Raw genomic sequence first — 18,499 nt, forward strand, 5'->3', positions numbered from 1 at the left:
AGAACCCGAAGAAGCCAACTTTAAAATGTTATGAGTGTGTCTAAATGTAAACAGTTCAGCTTTATTCGAATCACATCTGAGTATCCGTCTTAATGTTGGACAAATGACACAGACTGATTATTCACTCGTAAATGTATGACTTTGCTGAGCCCGGCTGGCAATCATGAAATGAGTCGTCACCATTTTCAAGAAATGCCCTAATTTCAGAATCAATGACCTTGATTATGGAAAGCGCACTGAGAATTTTTGTGACTTCCCACAAGTGAGAACTACAGCAGCCTTATGGTCAAAATAAGGTTGGCCAAGCTGTATGAAAAATTATTTTCTTGGAACAATGTAATCATGACATTAAGACTATTGAGAGTGCATTGGTGACTGGGAAGATCGTCACTTCCTCCAACCAGCTAGCTAATCTAACATTAGAAGGCTTTAAGCATACAGACGCGAATAACATCGCAGCTGTTGAGACATGACTTGTGACCTTGATAGCTTTAAAAATTACGTTTTTACATGTCACGGTGCTTTCAGCAGCTGTCGCAACCACAATTGAAATCAACAATCTTGCCATCACTAATTTGTTTATTTCATCTTGGCATTCTTTTAGACAGCCTTTAAAACCACAGGCACCAGATTTGTCGTCTGGAATGCTTGGCTTTTTGTTTTGATACAGATTTGTTTCACCATGTGCACATCACTTGTTCAAATTAATTAATAAAAGGCCCCCAACTGTTTGTTTTCTCAATTTCTCTCCAGAAAGTGAAGGATCTGTGCTTAAGGGTCAGCACAAGTCAAGAAAATCTGTAGTACGGCCCTCAAACTCAATGTTGTCAATCATGAGCAAAATAGGCTGTATTTGTCAATCTTGCAAAAATAAATATTAAACTTTTTGGGAGGAATTAATTACAGGAGCAGTAAGACAAGGTCCCAGGTTGATTTGGCTGAATTTCAGTTGACCATTTTGATGAATCCCAATTAGCGCAACGAGATAAGTAGCTGTGATTATCGGGTGGAGGGCCGACTTATGTGGAGACAGACAAATTTGACTTGAATCAGAACGGGGGGGACCGGCAGTTGTGGAGAGCAGCTAATGAGCAGACGAGATTCACGCAAGCTCTCCCCCACAGAGAGTCTTGACTTGGGCAGAGTGAAGCGACACATTCCATGACCCTGCCTGACAGAGACACAGGAGTGATGAAAAGTGTCATTTTGCAGAAGATGGATGAAAGAAAGTTGGAAAAGTCTAACGGAGGCATTGAACCACTCAAGAGTCACGTGCAAACATTCATCATGTCATACTTAAGGCTGCTTTTGTACAACTTTTTTATTGCAGTAAATTGTAAAGTAAGTGATTTAAAAAAAAAAAAACGTTTACTTAATATCGAATGATACTCCTTGTAGAAACTATTAGCATATTATAATGAGTGTATATGAAAAGCATAAGGACATTTTAATGAACCGATGATGGAATACCGCTTCAAAAAGGAGGACGGGAAAGTTCATATTTCTTCCTACTCCTTTTCGAACATGTACTGAATACATAAGCAGGTAAATTGGCACGCTTGCTGTTTTTACACACATCAAGCCTGCTTGTTTCACCTTCAGTCTATGATTTCGGGTTGAGGTAAGGTGAGCCTGTCAAATATGCCAGTAGTAACTGGCTGTTATTAAAAGCGCTGTGAAATCTCCATCCAGACTTTTAAAGCTGCTGGCGCTGTGATTGGCGGAGAGCGATCACGTGGTGCAGTGCAGTCAGTCTCTGTGCCGTGCCTGGAGCCAGCGCTGAGTGGAGCCTGTCTGCCAGCAGCTTCAGCAGCGGCTCGATCTGGATCCCGGCGCACTCGCTGACAATTCAAGGAGGCCCCCTTTTTTTTTTCCCCCCTTCTTATTTGCCGCGGATTATTGTTCACCATGGGTGACAAAAAGAGCCCTACCAGGTAATGCGACCGCCTGTTGACCAATTTGCTCTCGCTCGAGGCGCCGCGGGCTCGCTATTTGGACGCCTTTCCTTCACTCGGGGATCGTTTCTCCCCTTTTTCACTCGCTCTGCCACAGCTAAGCTAGACGAGTGCAGTCACTATGGCGGCTTCTCGCGCCCTGCGAGGCAGTCACTTAACAAAGGGATTTTTTCGCAGGAAACGCCTGGCAGTCTCCGAAAGGCTCTTCCGTCTCTAGGCAGCGTGCTGGGCGGTCCAATGTCGAATTGGACATTGTTTCGTATGGCACGACACGTTAACGCTTCGGTGCCGAAAAAGATCAGCCAGCGCTGCCTGCGCTAGGCTAACTGGCGACCCGCAATCGGACGCTGGTCGCAGTCAGCAATTAGGAGATAAGCAACGAGGTCCACTTGGCGGGTCGCGAAGCAAAAAAAAAAAAAAAATATGGGGACGAACCCCCGCTGCTTCGCGCCGTGCCTTTGAACGTAGCTCGTTCTCGTCGCTTTCATCCCAAATCGCCTTTTCTTGGTTCTTTTTTCGTGAATGTGTCACAAACTCAGCACAATGTGTGTCTTGTTGTTTGTCAGGCCAAAAAGACAAGCCAAACAAGCTGACGATGGCTACTGGGACTGTAGCGTGTGCACCTATCGGAACACAGCCGAGGCTTTTAAATGCAGCATCTGCGATGTGAGGAAGGGCACATCAACAAGGTATTGTGGCGCTCTCTCTCTCCTCCCTCTCTCTCTCTCCATCTCCCTTTCTCCCCTGGAAGCACTGGTGTTGCTTCGTTATTTATAGGAATGCAACTTTGATGGACAGTGGGACTTTTTGATGGTCACCTCTGCAAACGTTGAGCTCATTCGTTTGAGGGTTTTTGCCAAGGTAAGGAAGGCATGCTGCTGCTGAGCAGAGGTGGGGGTGCTTTGCGTGCATGCTTGCTTGAAAACAGCAGTGGGGCGGAAAAATAAGGAGAAAGGTGTGCTCGTCCGTAGTCTGTATTTGCCATTTAATTACGGGACATTTGAAGAATTGGACATCATTTTGATCGTGTCTGTGGGTATGTCGTGACGTGACGGCTGTCATCGGTCATTCTCCATTGCATGCCCCCTAACTTCACTTGAGGTATTCAAGTTAAGTTAGTCAAAGTATTTGAATGATTCCTATAAGCGTGCTTACGTGTCTTCAGTGAGAATCAAACTTGTGGGGACATTTCTCAGAAGAAGAAACTGAGATGAAATCACAGTTGCATATCACGATGGGGTTCCCTTCAGGTTCTTAATAATACCACCCCCGCTTTCCTGGCAGAGAGTGTTTTTGATGACAAATAAGTGTGTGCACCACAACTTCGTTTGCACGTCATGAGACTGAAAGACAGATGAGTCATTTGTGGTTTGCTGCGGACTCCTTCAGATTCTAACCGCTCGAATTCTACAGCGAGTGTTCGACCACCACCCGTCAGGACTGGGAGAGCATACGTACCTCTGCTGGTTTATTGAGGAGCGCAAACATGGCTTAATTGTCCTGCTCCCCTCCCCCACGCGTCCATTTGAGGACCGCGCCTGACGATGCGCACTCTGCAGAAGCAGGAAACAGATAAGCGTGTTGTAGCCGCTGCATCGTAGCGTCTTGGCAGAAGTCCGCATGTTTGTGTTTGGCCCGTGACAACACTGTCGCTCGCGCTTGTCGTGTACGTCTGTTTGATCTGAGGACAGAACCTTTGATTCGTGCAGTTGTTGGGTTGTTGGTTGGCCTTTGAATTTAATGAGTACCAGTGCTCCCCGCTGAATTCAATTAGGGTTGGAGGATTGGCGGAGGCGTTTTATGCCGCGGTGTAGCTCGCATCGAGCGGCTCAGGTCGCCGTTTGAAACGCCGACACTCTTCCGCTCATCCAGAGCTCGTCATCGGCGGGTGCGGGATAGAGAACCTGTTTGCAAACATCTCCGAGTCGACTCGTGCCAGCTGTCCTTTGCGCTGTTGTGTTGAGCAAAGTCGTTCTGGTGTTTTCCAATCACGTGATCAGATCAGTCATAATATCAGAGAACAACTTTGCAGTCAAGTTGCACTTTGCATCCACTCGTTAATGTTGCAGTCGGTTAACAATGCTACGGCAAATTGGCAGCGCCGAAGGCGGCGGTTGACCCTTTCGGATTAGCTCCCACTTGTGCTCTTCTGAGCTAATTAATTGGCAGCTTTTTGACCAGGAAACTAAAGACTGCAAGTGCTCTCATTGAAAGCAGCAAGATGCACGCCAGTGTCAACTTCTGCAGAGCACTTGCTTGTTTTGACAGTCGTGACACTTGAACCAATGTTGGTGTTCCTTTAAAATAACAACCGCATGACTTGATTAATTCAAACTCAGACGTGGTGCAGTCTGAGTTTAAATGTTCACGTCCAAACGAGCTGCGGGCAGGCTAGCGGTAGGTCCCCGTTTTAATTTGCGTTTCTCCAGCCAAAGAATGCGTGTTAACAAGGACAAACCGCGGCTGTGACGTGAGCACGGAGGGACACTTCCTCCCCCGTCAGAGCGCAGCCTAGCGAACCTGTTGACCCAGTCCCGCGCCGTGATGTAACTCGATCTCCAAGTAGGCTAAATGGAGCCTTGCCTCTTCAACAAGGACGCCCGCTGCCTTTTGGCACCTGACCCCCACGGCCATCGACAAGCCCGTTCACTGCCGGACGCTTTGAGATGTTGGGTGGGTGGGTGGGTGTATGGGGGTACCCCAAATGTTGCTCACAGGAAACCTTCTTCAGCTTTATTGGCATCAGCACTCAAACCTGAGCAGGCCCTGTGTGTGCGCCATGGACAGTGGCCCAATCTTTACATGTTTTTAAACGTTCTTAATGACTTTGCGAGATTTGGCAGAGCATCCGTGCGTGCTTCAATACAATTGCCAATTTGGCAGTCTGACAAAACAGACAAATGTTGAGCGCTGAGTCGTGGTGCGTAGCGTCCAGGGGAACGCAATCACGCAAGCAGAGCGGGGAGAGAGTCTCCAAAGAATTCAGAACAAGACACAAGGGGGAAATGAGGGCATTTGGATGTGTTGAGTCACCGCTGGCTGAAAACATAAAGCGTGCACAGAAGGATGAGATTTTTACTTGAGGTGAAGATTTGTTTCAACGTCACTGAGAGTGTGTGCATGCGTGCTGCCGAAAAGACCGGAGGGGGGGGGTCGGCATAGCTTTAAGGAGGATATGCCCATTCAGCCAAGAGTCTCAAGGGGCTCCAAAGCAGAGTCAAGCGCATCATTATCCATTGAGAGGGAGCCGACGCTCTTTTCTCTTCATAGCGGCGTCATCAAGCTTGGCGGGGGAATCGACTGGCCGTACAATAAAGAGCCGCCACGCTCGCGAGGCGCAATGAGGAGTTGCAGCGCCGACATTGAAATGCAATATTTCCTGTCGACTGCAAACGAGATGAGCCGGGACAAAGTTACAAGAGGGCCCCTGCTGGGTTGCAAATCTCATAACCGCTGTCTCTATACTTTCTTGCATCTTTGTTTTGTGTCATGCAAATTTGAGACCCTCTTAAATTTGTTGAAATTTCCAGACGGGAGGGTAGGAATGTCCACTGTCGATTGTTGTAGTTGAATGGATCTTTTGTTTGAGAAGTTGGTTTGCGCGCGGCAAGATTGCACGACTTGAGCTCGGAGTTGACGAACGTGCCACGGGGCAAATTGTCTGCCACTGTCCAAACAATGCGGGCGGACAATGCTTCCTCACAGCGAGCGCTGCTGCTGAACGAATGCGCGAGATTCCGATGGGTGTGTCCTGCCCAGTTGGTTTCGATTGATTCCGAGACTCGAATGCATCATGGAACAACACATCCCATGTGCATTATGGAAAGACATGATGACTTGATGTGCAACTCTTCCCTCGAGATTTGCTTAAGTTACAATTGAGAGCGTGAGGTGTTGATTTGATGACACACTATTGATGAATCAATGCATTTTTTTAAACTGATTTATTAAAACCTTTTTCTATTTCTTGATCAAGATAAATGACAAGAAAGTACTTTCATTTTGATTTGACAAAAGAGGGCATGTTTGACACAGACGCAAAAGCAGATGCGGCAGATGTCCACCGGCATGTCACTCGTGCCAACAAAAGATCGGCTCAGCAAGAGAAAGGCTTCCAAGAAGGGAGGCAGACAAAGCATCACGATTCGCAAAAGGTAGCCACGGCGGCTAATGTGCAGCGACAAAGCGCGGCCGGTGGCAGGCTGAAAGAAGACGAGAGGGAGAACGATGAAGTGTCGCTAAAGAAAGGAGCTTGACAAATGAGTGATGTGAGCAATACCGCCTGAAGCGGCTCAGACTTTGCAATGACACGCTGCCGTCTGCCTGGACTTCCGGGCACTTTGCAACCTTGTCAACCAATTTTGGGTGAGCACGGATCCGAAATCAAGCCGAACGCAGCCAAGCTGCGGCAACGGCTCTTCTGATTCTTTGTCTCGAAACGTGCTCAAAAAAAGAACAAAGTGTTGGCTTCCCCAAAACGTACGCCTGAAATGCTGACAGGAAGGCGCAGAAGGCGGCGGGGATGTAAAACGCTCCCGTGGGTGAGTGAGAACCAAGAGAGAAGCGGTCCAGACCCAAGCTCCTCTTCAGGCGCCATCCTCATTTAACCTGCTGAGCGCGCACACAAAATACTTGATCCGATGTGACAACGCTGAGGCAGTTGCCGCCATTGATCGTCGGCTCGGGGCGAACGCGAGATGCGCTTTTGTTTTCGTCGATGCATCCAAGTAAACTTGTAACAATGTCACATCTGCTTATTATCACTTGCGGGGAATGAAGCGGCATACTGTCGTGCTGTTATCCATCTTGTATTTTGTTGTGTCTTTAATTTGTGACCTTTTGAACACATTAGGACCAAACAGTACTCAGTCACCGAGGAGTATTCGTAGAAAATAGCGGCATATCCGATGACCGGTTAATGCGTTTAAAAGGAAAAAAAAAAAAACAGATGCGTTACACGGCTCTGCTCCATTACCCTCCCTTCGCCGTGGTGGGGGAAGGGAGAGCCTCCCACGCTTGTACATAATCCTCAAAGTGTAATACAAGTGTTGACACAGATGAATGCGTGATGATCATTTGTTGGTTCATGCTTGTCAGCACATGATGGGGATCTTTTGTAGTTAAACAAAGCCCCGGAGCCTCCTCGTATCCGAGATGCCAGTGATGTGCTGCGGGATCCGACGAAGTGTGCGAGCGTGTTGTGCGTGGAGGAATACATGCTAGTCATGTGGCCAGCAGCTACCAAGCTTAGAGACCAACCCAGTTGGCGCGCAAATGAAAAACAAGCCTCGCCTCTTTGCCGTCATTTGATGAATGTGTTCTAAAAAAAAAAAAAAAAAAAAAAAATGAACGTAATGGTTACTGTCAAAGTTCTCTCTGTCTGTCCAGAATTTCAGTAGTCGGTACCAATACCTGTGATTTACCACGATTCTTGATACTAATTCGGTACCATGGTTAAAAAAAGCAACAAAACAACAGAATCCACTTTAAAATCACTCATTTATTTCAAACTGCTTCAACCGTATAGTAAACTTTATACATTGATAAAGAGCAGCATGGAGGCTTTAAGTCACATCTATGAAAACAAGTGAGACTGATAATAAATAACAATATTCAACGATACACATTAAAAAGAGCAGCAGTGGCATGGAGCCTCTCAAGCCTCAAACCGCTCAAGCATTTTTTGCACGTTGGCCTGTTCGAATCTATTATTTCTCCGGTTTAGAGTGACCAGACATCCTCGTTTTCCCAGACATGTTCTTCTTTTGAAACCTAAAAAAATGTCCGGGGGGATTTCAAAATTGTCCGGGGTTTTGCGTTTTGACTGCCGCCGCCCACTCCAGCGCTCTTGCTCGTTGGTACCGAAAGTATCGGTTCTTTTGACAATACTAGTCTCGTGTTGCCCCTTGCCTTCACTCATGGTGGCAGGAAATAATTGCTTCTCGTCCTCGCCACTTGAAATCAAGAGCCGTGCTAACTCACGCTTTCCTGTCGCGTCTCAATCTCTTCCACTCAACCTTTTTGTTAATTGCCGTGTCTCATTTTGCGTACTTGTAATTCCTACGCGCGCTAGATAGCCGGTAATTATGTCTGGCTCGGATGCTTAACATCCACACACATGCCAAGCATCCTGATTTGTTTGTATTTTGTCACCCATTGCCATAACGTTAGTGTTGTTCTGAGTCTTTACGGTGGCGTCTGATTGTTTTGGCTGAGTCGCAAATGTTCCCAACTAAATCAACATTTCCAAAATGTTGCTAAGAAGAAATGATAACTGTGGCATATCTCTGTTTACCGTCTGTTGACGGTGTTCTTTTCACGGTCATTTGCCAAGCATCTTTTACTTCATTTGAATCGAACTCGGGCGTCCCGTTCAGAGAGTTTCGAAGCCTGCGTTTGGTTTCAGGATCAGAAACAGAATAAATCGTTCCTGGCCGAGTTTGTTGAACCCCCCCCCGGGGACTGAGTGAGGAGCTTTTCAAGGTAATGACGGTCATTTCGAGGCATCCTGTGAAGAGCGGCACAAATACTGCCAACAGTAGCAGCAGAATCGAAGAGTAAACGCGAGGGCGGCTGTCAATAGTGCATTGTGGTGCAAAGGGGAGGTAAAGTAGCGGACAAGGATTTCCCACTGCGAGAGCTTGCACTCACTTGCCGTGATTGGCCTGGAACGGATTGTCAGCTGAGCCGCCTGTTGTGCCCAATGCAGTTGTAACCGTTGCACTCAACAGTTCACTCCTGCTTCTGCTCTCAATTTCATTCATTGTTGTGAAGAAAAAAAGGAAAAATCGGTTTTGGTTGTTGCATTAATGAAGCATGAAGCAAAAATTCGAAAAATATTTATTATAGATGCTATCCCCTGGACTGGAGCTACTTCAGACCCAGTTAAGGACTTAAATTGCAAAGCAGTAAGTAAATGTTTGAACACACAGTGGTGGCAACTGCAACACAAAACCGCTGAGCCCAAAATCTAACCACAAGCCAGCAAACACTGGCGCAGAACATCATTTTCTTACTTGAACTTGAATCTGTGTAAAAAAGGCAAATGCTTGAGATAATCACTTGTTGACCAGCGGCTCATAGTTTGGCTTCACTTCTGGACAGAATTTGCACACTTTTTGTGATGATAGAAAAACATTCCTCTCCATAAAGTACTGTTCCGCAGCCTGGTAGATGGGGGGGGGGGGACTCTTTGGCTAGACGTTCTATTTTGCAACTGCAATCGGAGATGAGAGAAACATTTTCGGTCTATATTAGCATCTCTTATGAACCATTAACGGCCCCGTGTGGGCACTTAACACACGAGCACGCCAAGGAAATGCGCAGCGAAACGGCCCGCGGCTCATCACCATTCGCCACAGCTGCTGTATTGATTTGAGAGTGGTGCGAGTATCATGACAAGATTGACTTGTGGTCAGCTACACAATCCCGCTCCCTGCGAAGAAGGACTGCCTGAAAGAGCTGGCAGCAGGAGATTACATGTTGCGGCCTCGAGAGAGATAAATTGGATAATCTGACTGTCATGTTCGAAAGTGTTGGCCAAGCAGACTAAAAGGGGTTCTTAATACACTGCTCTTGAAAGTCAAATCAAATTGTGTTCAGTTTCATATTATTATTTGGTTTGGTTTGGGAATGACGACATTTATGCTAGGTAGAATTTAGCCGCAGGCACCGGCAAGAGTCTCGGCCGTGCGGCAGCTCCATCACGTCCCCGCAGAGTGTCGGCCTGTGACAAACAAATGGGGCTGCGCGTGCTCTAATCAGATTAGAAGAGCTAAATGATGTGTTGCAAATGTTCCACCTTGCGATCCCAAGCATTCATTTTATGACGGTCGTGGCCTAATGAGATTAGCTCCCGAACAGGCCGCCTGCGAGTAGCCGTCGCTCAAGCACGCTAGCCCCCTTGCTTGTTACGCAAGCGTGGTCGGCCGTGGGCTCTGTCGGGAGGCTAATCCATATTTGGCTCAACTCCACAGGAAACCCAGGATCAACTCCCAGCTGGTGGCCCAGCAGGTGGCCCAGCAGTATCCGATGCCGCCCCCGGCTAAAAAAGAGCGACGGGAGCGGAGCGAGCGTGCAGACAGGGAGCGGGCGGACGGCGAAGGCGAGAGCGCCCTCGGGGAGGCTCGCCCCGAAGGCGAGCGTCCTGAAATAGTGAGGCCCGAGAGGGACACTCCTCCTCCTGACAAGGACAAGAGTGACAAGGAGCAACCCGTCCAAGACAAAGCCGACAGAGAGAAAGACGTCGTCCCGGCCGTCGCCAAGAAGCCCGGCATTAAAAAGAGCAGGTCAGTGGCGACGGGGGGCCGGATGGACACCTTTCGCCCGGGGTGGCAGCGTCTCACGTCTTTTCATCTGTCCTCCCCCAGACCCAAATCGGACAGCCATCAGAGTCCACCCAGTGACAAACAAAGTATACAGTCCGGCAAATCTGCAAGCAAGACCAACAAGGACAGTCACATTTCCAGGTGGGTGGGGAATTCAACTCGTAAGCAGGCCTGAGCGATCTCACAAACGATCTCATTCTGATTTGTTTCATTTTTCAGCTCGATATTGCGATTGTTTTTTTTTCTTTGGGTAACGACGTCACGCTTCCGATGACGCTGTTGAATTTTCTCTCCCTCGTTCTCTCCGTCAGGCCCAAGCTGAAGAACATCGACCGGAGCACGGCGCAGCAGCTGGCCATCACCGTGGGCAACGTGACAGTGATCATAACAGACTTTAAGGAGAAGAGCCGCTCCTCGTCCACATCCTCGTCCACCATCACGTCGAGCGTGGGCTCCGAACAGCAGCATCAGAGCTCGGGCTCCGAGAGCATGGACAAAGGCTCGTCGCGCGCCTCCACGCCCAAAGGCGGCGATCTCTCGGTGGGGCACGACGAGTCCTTCTGAGGGCCCGGCCCGTTCTCCGTCGACCCCGCCCACTCAACCCCCTTTTCAACCCCACGTACTGGACACTATGGATCCCAAAGGGGGAGAGACTGGAGCTCCCCCACGGCCATGCCGCCTCTGTTCTCTGACCAACCTGGAGGCAGCCCGGATGAAGGCAATGCAGCGCGCCCAACGCGCAAATGAAGGCCTCCGGCCGAAGAGGAAAAGGAGCTGCGGACTATACAGAGTTAACGCCCAAGACGCTTGTATGTATTGTTTTATATTTGGACGTGGATGTGAGGCCAAGTCCATCTTTTTTATTTTCTTTTTATTTTCTTTGTTTTGTCATGAACATTTCTCCACCAGGCACAATAACCACCCTTATTTTGTTATTATTATTTGTACCTTTATTTATTACCTGTTGCACCTGTATACTTTGATATTTTCCTTATGATGTTGAAGCTTGGCTGCGTAGCTCTGCCGGCCCATCGTTCCCTCAGTGTTTTTGTTGCCGTTTGAAATGATGCCAGACTACACACACACACACACACACACACATCAACACACACGAAGGTGCTAGATACACTGTGAAAAAGTTTTGCAGATCTCCCAGTCACTGTATGTGATGAAGAATCCGATTGTCACTCCCGTTTCCTCAACAATCCCGTCTCGCTCTGAACACTGTTAGGACTTTCCTCGTGGCTGCTGTGTGCATCACAAGTCCAAATCCTCAAACTGTCAACTCATAATCTTCTTCAGTATTGTGCGTCCTTAACTGTACAGTGTAGGCTGTTGTGTAAAACACTAAAAGCTGTCGCTATTTGCTCCGTTCTGTTCCGCAAATGTCGCGTTTCCCGGCTCAAGGTGAAGCGGTGCGCCTCTCAAATTGGAGTTTTCTGAAGGACGGGTGCTCACGGTCCCTCCGGTGAAACCGTACGGGGCTGTCGAAGACACTTGGAAATGGCGCGTTTGTCCTGATAGAAGCCAGTTGCCACTGCAAATGAGTTTAATGTCCTCTTTTCATTTTTGCCAAATAGTAATTTAAAGACCACAGTCATTGGAGGTGAAACTCAAATCACTATGGTGCTCTCTTATTTGCGAACAGCAAGGCTCATCCAAGGGTCCTTCTCATTCATTTCCACTCGTAGCTGATACCGTAACCACCTAATTTCCTTTCCAACTGTATGAAATTGTATAAAGAATAAATGTGTATATGATATCTTAGTTTTATTTATTGAAGGACCAAAGGAATTTCATATTGACATGATACATAGATGAATAACAATTTGAAATGCAATTACTGCAATTGTTTGAGATGAATAACAGTTTAAATAAAGAAAGACTAATATAATCCATGTTAATGGTGTTCTTACTGTGCACGGCACGTCACACTGGACACGTGCAGGTGGTGACGGGCGGGCCGAGTGAACATTGTAGATGTGACCCCCCCCCCCTCCCCTCCGCCCATCAGCACACCACCTCCATCACAGCAGCATTTGAGTGCACAACTTCACATATGCGTTCTCATGAGGATAATCAGTTTTTGTAACTCGTGTTTTGATTCTTTTTTTGCTCTTAACAAGTGGTTCAAATGTAATCATGTACTTCGTTGCGTACAAAAAACGCCGTCAGTGTTCAAAGTGGGAAGAAGCCAGGCGACTAAAGTGAGGCTGAAAATGTTGGAATTTTTTTTTTTTTTTACTTTACACAAAAGAACCCAACCCAGTTTTGTAACGCAACCTTTCCAAAATGGGCCTAAAAAGCCATCGCTTCACTTGCCTTATCCGCCCGCACCCACCTAGTAGCGCAAGTAAAAAGATTTGTTAAATTATTGACAAATGGTCATGTGATGCATTGCTTGTACATACTTTTCAAATCTGCAAACACTACGAAATGAAATGGCGTCGAAGCTTTTGTTCCTAGTTTCCTTTCCGCGCAAGCATTTCTGTTCTTGTGTGCGACCAGTAACCTTAATTTACTGTGTAAAGATGGTTACATTTTTTTAGCTTTGTTTGTCAGAGATCCAAATATAGAATGCTTGTTTACTGACTGTATATCTTAAACGTGAATTCCTCCACTCAGTGTATTATACAAACTCATTCCTCCCTATAAGATGTCTTGTACAATGCTTTTGAAAATGATTGCTCTGTTGAAAAAGAAATGTGGGAACATTTGTAGGACAGTACAAGAAATAATCCATTCTTTGTTTAATTCTTTACGTTTTCCTGTTTCTTTAACTTTTAGCTGACGTGTCATTGTTTCTCCTTGTGAAATGCTCACATTCTGTTTCTGGTGTGGAAATGTACGTAGCATTTTCAGCAGCTCACAGCTTCTTGGTCCAGCTTCTAATGTTGAAATAAGACATGTTCCTGGCATGTGCACGACTTTGCGCTTAATGGCTAACCTGATCATTTTCCTTCTTGCTTCAAATAGAAATGTCTATTTATGAATTTTGCTTGTAGTTTTTCACAAATAAAATTGTTGAAGTTATCTATTTTGGGGGTCTGCGCTGTGTTTTTTCCACACAAACTGAACTTTCAGCCTCTGTTTGCATCAAGAAAGATTGTTTGTGACTGAGGTGGGCGTTTTATTGATTGATCCGTCCGTCCTGTGTTGTGTTTGTCGGCAAAAGCGTACTCACACATGACATGTCCATGACAAGCTCACACGTTGACAAGAGCTGTCAATCATCTTCCCCTCCGTAGGCTGCTTATCCAGTGTGTCATCTCAAATCTCACATCAACAATACCTCTGAGCTTTCAAACAGTGATGGGAAACTGAAACTTCAAATCTGCTTCACGAAACAGTATTTTTTTTTACTCCTTTAACGGCACACTGATTAAACCAATCATGTCAGAGAATACAACTGGTTCATGAAGCAAATTTGGAGCTTCATTTTCCCATCACTACCTTCAATCATGTGGGATTGAAAGCAAACAGAGCTTTATCTTATATTGCAGCTTTCTGCTGTTTGTATGATATGTCGCTGAATGTATGACACCCTTGTGAATCAAAGCAGCAGTTTCGAGGCTTCTGGGTTCATATTGCAGTCTGCCGTCGTTCAAGCTGGAAACACACTTGTCTGTAATATGAGTAAGGTGTCGCTTCAAGCCGGATGCTGAAGGCGACGACTGGAATCCTTCCTCCTGCTCTTTGACTTACGTCCGCTTCCACAACGCCGACGAGGAAGCGCCGAATGTCTCCTTTGAGGGATACGGTGAGTATATTACACAAAAAGAACATTTGCTTCAAGTTTGAGGTCACAACCCATGATGTTAAAGACATGTTCCAAACAGCAAGACTTTGAAGGTACCATGATGAAGTTTGCCTTGGAATTTCCTGAACTAATTGACATTTTGTGTTGAAATCTCTTTTTTCATTTAGTTTTGACTGGATTTAGTTTTATACAGTATATTTCCCATGTCCCTGATTTTCATGTCTTGTTTCTCTCGTTACGTTTTTGTGTCACACTGTTCTCGTCAGCGCGGGGGTCTCTTGTATCTACCAATCACCTCCGTCGGCCACTCGCGTCTTGTCCAGATGTTCCTCATTGTCTCGTCAACTTGCTTGCATTCAGTTGGCTCCTGGTTCTTTTCAGTCGACATGTTGCTTTGCGTTGTGGTGAGTCCGTATTAGTTTGTGACCTAAACACTTGTATTTTTTGACTGTTGTTTTTCTTATTCCATGTGCCATTCTTACTTGCCCTTATTTAGATTAGATAGATTTTTCAAGTGCAATCCTGCCCTGCTTCACTGCTTTGGGTCCTCAACTAGGTAAGTGTTCACTGCAATTTAGATTCAAAGTAGGCTACTGACACTATGCAAGTAGAAGTATAGATACTGCTACTCTCAATTAAAATGCACTATTTTGCCCATTGTGATAGAGCACAGGTGTCAAACTCAAGGCCCGGGGGCCAGTTACGGCCCGCCACATCATTTTATGTGGCCCGCGAAGACAAATTGTACATCAAATTCGTGTCATTACTAGAATTGCAAATTGTCTTCACTTTTAATATCTTTTTTTTTTAAATATTTGACCAGTTTTACTCGTCTGATTTGAAAACGAGTTATTTGTCAGTTTGTTTTGTTGCTTTTACTGTATATAATATGAGTTGCTCATACATTTATTTGGGTTGACAGTCATGATGGCCCTCTGAAAGAAGCTATGACTACAATGCGGACCGTGAAAAAAAAGTTTGACACCCATGTAGATAGAGTAAGGTTTAGAAAATACAGACAACTATTTTTAAACACGTGGACCAAAAGTCAAAATGACTGAATCACCAGAAAAAGAAATACTCAAATGCAGTACAAATATCTGAAAAAATGTACATGGGTTCCTACCAGGTTCATTGGTTCCTACCGCTGCAGTCATAAACTGTTATGACTTGCGTCGTAAATTGCACCCTGTCAAAAGCGTTGACTTAATAATTAATCCATGATGGAAAGTCATACTTAATTGTAGCGTTATCCCCACCATCCGTCCATGCGGCAAGTAATTACAACGATTAAAGGAGAGGAGGAAGAGGGCGACGCCGTTGTTCACAATCTCCTTTACGTTCAAGCGCGGCCTCCCTCCCGCTGCGTATCATTAGCATGCGATTGCAGCAGCAGCTCGACGCTCTCGTCTCACTTCTAATTGCAGTGCATGCAGATTTGTCTCACACGCTTGCGTGGATGTCGGACACGTTGGATGAAGTCAATTTGTAGGCCCGAGCAACACAAAGCATTCTAAGGGGGCCCCTGCTTGCCCGAAGAGATCAAATTCCCAAATAAAAACACAATGATGAAGGATTTACTGAGCTGCAGTCTCGGTGCTCATAAAGTGCAACACTAAATCTCAGCTGAAGAACCTCTTCCTCCTCATGTCTGTCTGTGGGAGTATTTTTCTTTTTTAACAGCTGCTGCAAATCGTCTGTTCCGTGGCACGATTGATTGCTTCATTTGAACATGTACGGAGAAAAAGATGTAGAACAGATGAAGGGGAAAAAAAGCAGCAATTCATTCCATAATTGGATGCAGTTTATAAGGTCACCATTTGGAATATTTGAAAGGAATTCCACCTAATTGACAGCAATCTTGCTTTATTGTTATGTGTTGCGTAACAAAAACGATGCAAGGTTTGCGAACGAGCACTTTGATCTATGCATGAATGCAGAATGTGCGCTTCAGCGGCACATAAGTGTGCATAAGTGTAGCGCTAACAAGAGCGGCCGTGCAGTAAATCATTGATGAACCTCGGACCTTGAGAGGCTTGTAAAGCCATTTTACCTGCAGGTCCGTACGCTGCAATATGAAGCTTCTTGACACCTATTGCACGTCTCGATAAACGCAACTGCCTCAGGTTTGATTTGTTTGAATGTAACACTTATTGAAATTCAGATGCCATTTTGATAGGAGTGAGGATATATACGGGCACGGCTTGCTGCCAAAGCTTCCGCTCCCCCAGAGTGTTCCGGCTTAATGGGGCCGCATTGTGTTATCATTTTGCCTAATTACCGCTGAACAAATGCCTTCTCGTTGTCTGTCAACCCGAAAAGTGTGTAATCAGTCTTGACCTGTTGTAAGTATGCCACTGAATAATAGTCACACTGTTTAATAATTAACGGGACTAAACTGTGAAGGATTTGCATATCCATTTCAAAGGAGGTGACGATAACTGCGCTTTCACAGCCCACTGACAACTCTGTGTGTGTGGGGGGGGGATAACGGGGAGTCACAATTAGGAAATTGTCGGTTGTACATAGTGTCGTTCAAATAGGCGCGTAGGAAAGCAATGGCCCAATCAAAGTAATAAAACAACAGTCAGCATTCTTCTGGAAAATAATCTGCCCTTTGCAAGTCATTGCGGTCAGGAGCGCACTTTGTAGGAGGAGCAAGGAGTGATTTATTATTTTCAGGTTTCGCTGTCTTGCTCAAGGGCACCACAGTCATGGCTGTGAACTGAGAACTGAGAAGTCTCACTGTGGAAGAAAGTGTTTTTTTTTAACCGAAAACGAAACGGAGGCAGGTTAGACAATCTCACAGATGAGCACAGAGCGGTCAGATTTGCAAGAGGGATGGCTGCGACGCTGTGGGAGTGATCACAGCCAGCTTCACTCAAAAAAGCTACTCTTATTCCTTTTAAATAAGTTACCTACTGAAGGTCTTGATATGGGGAGTTTTTGACTCATTCTTCTAATAGTGGTGTACTGCCATGACACGAGTTTACAATTAAACCTTGTGATTTAACGACTTTTGACATGTGGGAAGAAAAGCTGTGGACTCTCTTTTGTGTGAATGTTTGAACGTAAGGTCAGGTCTGCAACTTTGTTCTGCTAAAAATGCCCAGATGATGATTCTATTCAAGCCGGCAGCAGTCATCGCTCACTCCCAAAATCCGTGCGTAAGGCTGACAATTTGGCCTGACTCCAAAAGTGCCGTTCCATTTGGGAGCGCTCCAAACAAAACAGCGAGTGCTCCGCCAAGCACAGACGAAGGCTAAACATGGACTCATTCATTTGGCTGACCCTGGACTGTCAATTGTTACCTCTGGCAGGTAAAATGGAATCCGATCCGAGGTCAAAGTGTTCCTCCTAAAAGCTCCCTGCCGCATTAACAAGATGACTCTCCAGCGAAAGAGCACAGCCGGCATGTGCGTGAGTCACAGATGAGAAAATCAAGTGTTGAATGGAAGACTTGGAAGCAACATCCGAATGGCTGCTGCTGCTGCTGCTGCTGCTGCCGCTGCTGTCAAAAGAAGTCACTTCCTCTTCATATTGTGCCACTAACAAGTCTATTGTTTCCTCTCTTGGTTAAAGTGACAATTACTGCCGGATGGGCTTTTGTCCACTGACAATAAATTTAACCTCGCTGATGAAAAATGACAACGGCAGGGGGAAGAAACCATCACTCCCTCCGTTTCTTTTTTTGTGTGTGTACTCCATATCATGCACAGTTTCACTTCAGGGCCTGCATGTAACCTTGAAGACTAAGGGCACATTTGCATGAGAATGAATTAAAGTAAGAATGCCAGTGTGTTTTTTTTTGCAAATTAATAATCCACGATGATTATTTACCAACGTTGTCGTTTGTCGATGCAATCGGGTGCGATTTTCACCGCGAGATTTCATCTGCCTGTAAAATGTCTTGTGAGATCCCACTGCTGTTTGTCTTTGCAAGTTTTTCTGATTGTGCGATCGTCACAGATGAAGAGCGGCGCAGTGAAGCATCTGCAGCTGGTACAGCTGTGCCGCGCTCAACACCGCCTGATAATGAAGATAACAAAGGCAAAGAGGGAGGGAGATTGGAAACCTGAGGGGATGTGGAGGCAAAATAAAGGTGCTTCTGCTGTGATATTAAATCCGCAAGTGAGGGCTTGCTGTGCACTGGTGCGATTGTGCTTTGGCTGCTGCGTGATTATTGAGCGAGTCTTACGAGTTGCGGGGAAAAGCTTCTCTGCGGCGGGGAGCATAATAAGATGTTGAGAGGAGATGCAGTGCGTTGTCTTGCTTCGGGCTTTGGGGGTCTGGATTCATAAGGTTGGGATGGGGGGGCATATAGGGTGTTCCATTCCATTCCATTCCAACATCAGTAGCAGGCTAGACTACAAGGATCGAGCGCGAGCAGCGTGGCGTGGCGTGCTGTCGCCAAGTGGCACTTGTGGTGCTGCATATGGAGCGTCCCTCCTGCAGAG

At 46.1% G+C, this 18,499-nt stretch overlaps 1 protein-coding gene across 2 annotated transcripts; it reads left to right on the forward strand.

Annotated features, from left to right (window-relative positions):
• Positions 1-1,741: 1,741 nt before the first annotated feature.
• Positions 1,742-13,319, forward strand: rybpb (RING1 and YY1 binding protein b). Of its 2 annotated transcripts, XM_037251933.1 has the most exons (5): positions 1,747-1,934; positions 2,522-2,644; positions 9,932-10,243; positions 10,325-10,423; positions 10,594-13,319. In XM_037251933.1, exons 1-5 carry the CDS (start codon positions 1,909-1,911, stop codon positions 10,844-10,846), a joined length of 813 nt encoding a protein of 270 aa, XP_037107828.1. In that variant the 5' UTR covers positions 1,747-1,908; the 3' UTR covers positions 10,847-13,319. The 2 variants fall into 2 exon arrangements, with proteins under 2 accessions (XP_037107827.1, XP_037107828.1); XM_037251932.1 differs by having other exon boundaries at positions 1,742-1,934; positions 9,932-10,423.
• Positions 13,320-18,499: the final 5,180 nt, after the last annotated feature.

The sequence above is a fragment of the Syngnathus acus genome, chromosome 5 (assembly GCF_901709675.1).
Source record: "Syngnathus acus chromosome 5, fSynAcu1.2, whole genome shotgun sequence".
NCBI lineage: Eukaryota > Metazoa > Chordata > Actinopteri > Syngnathiformes > Syngnathidae > Syngnathus > Syngnathus acus.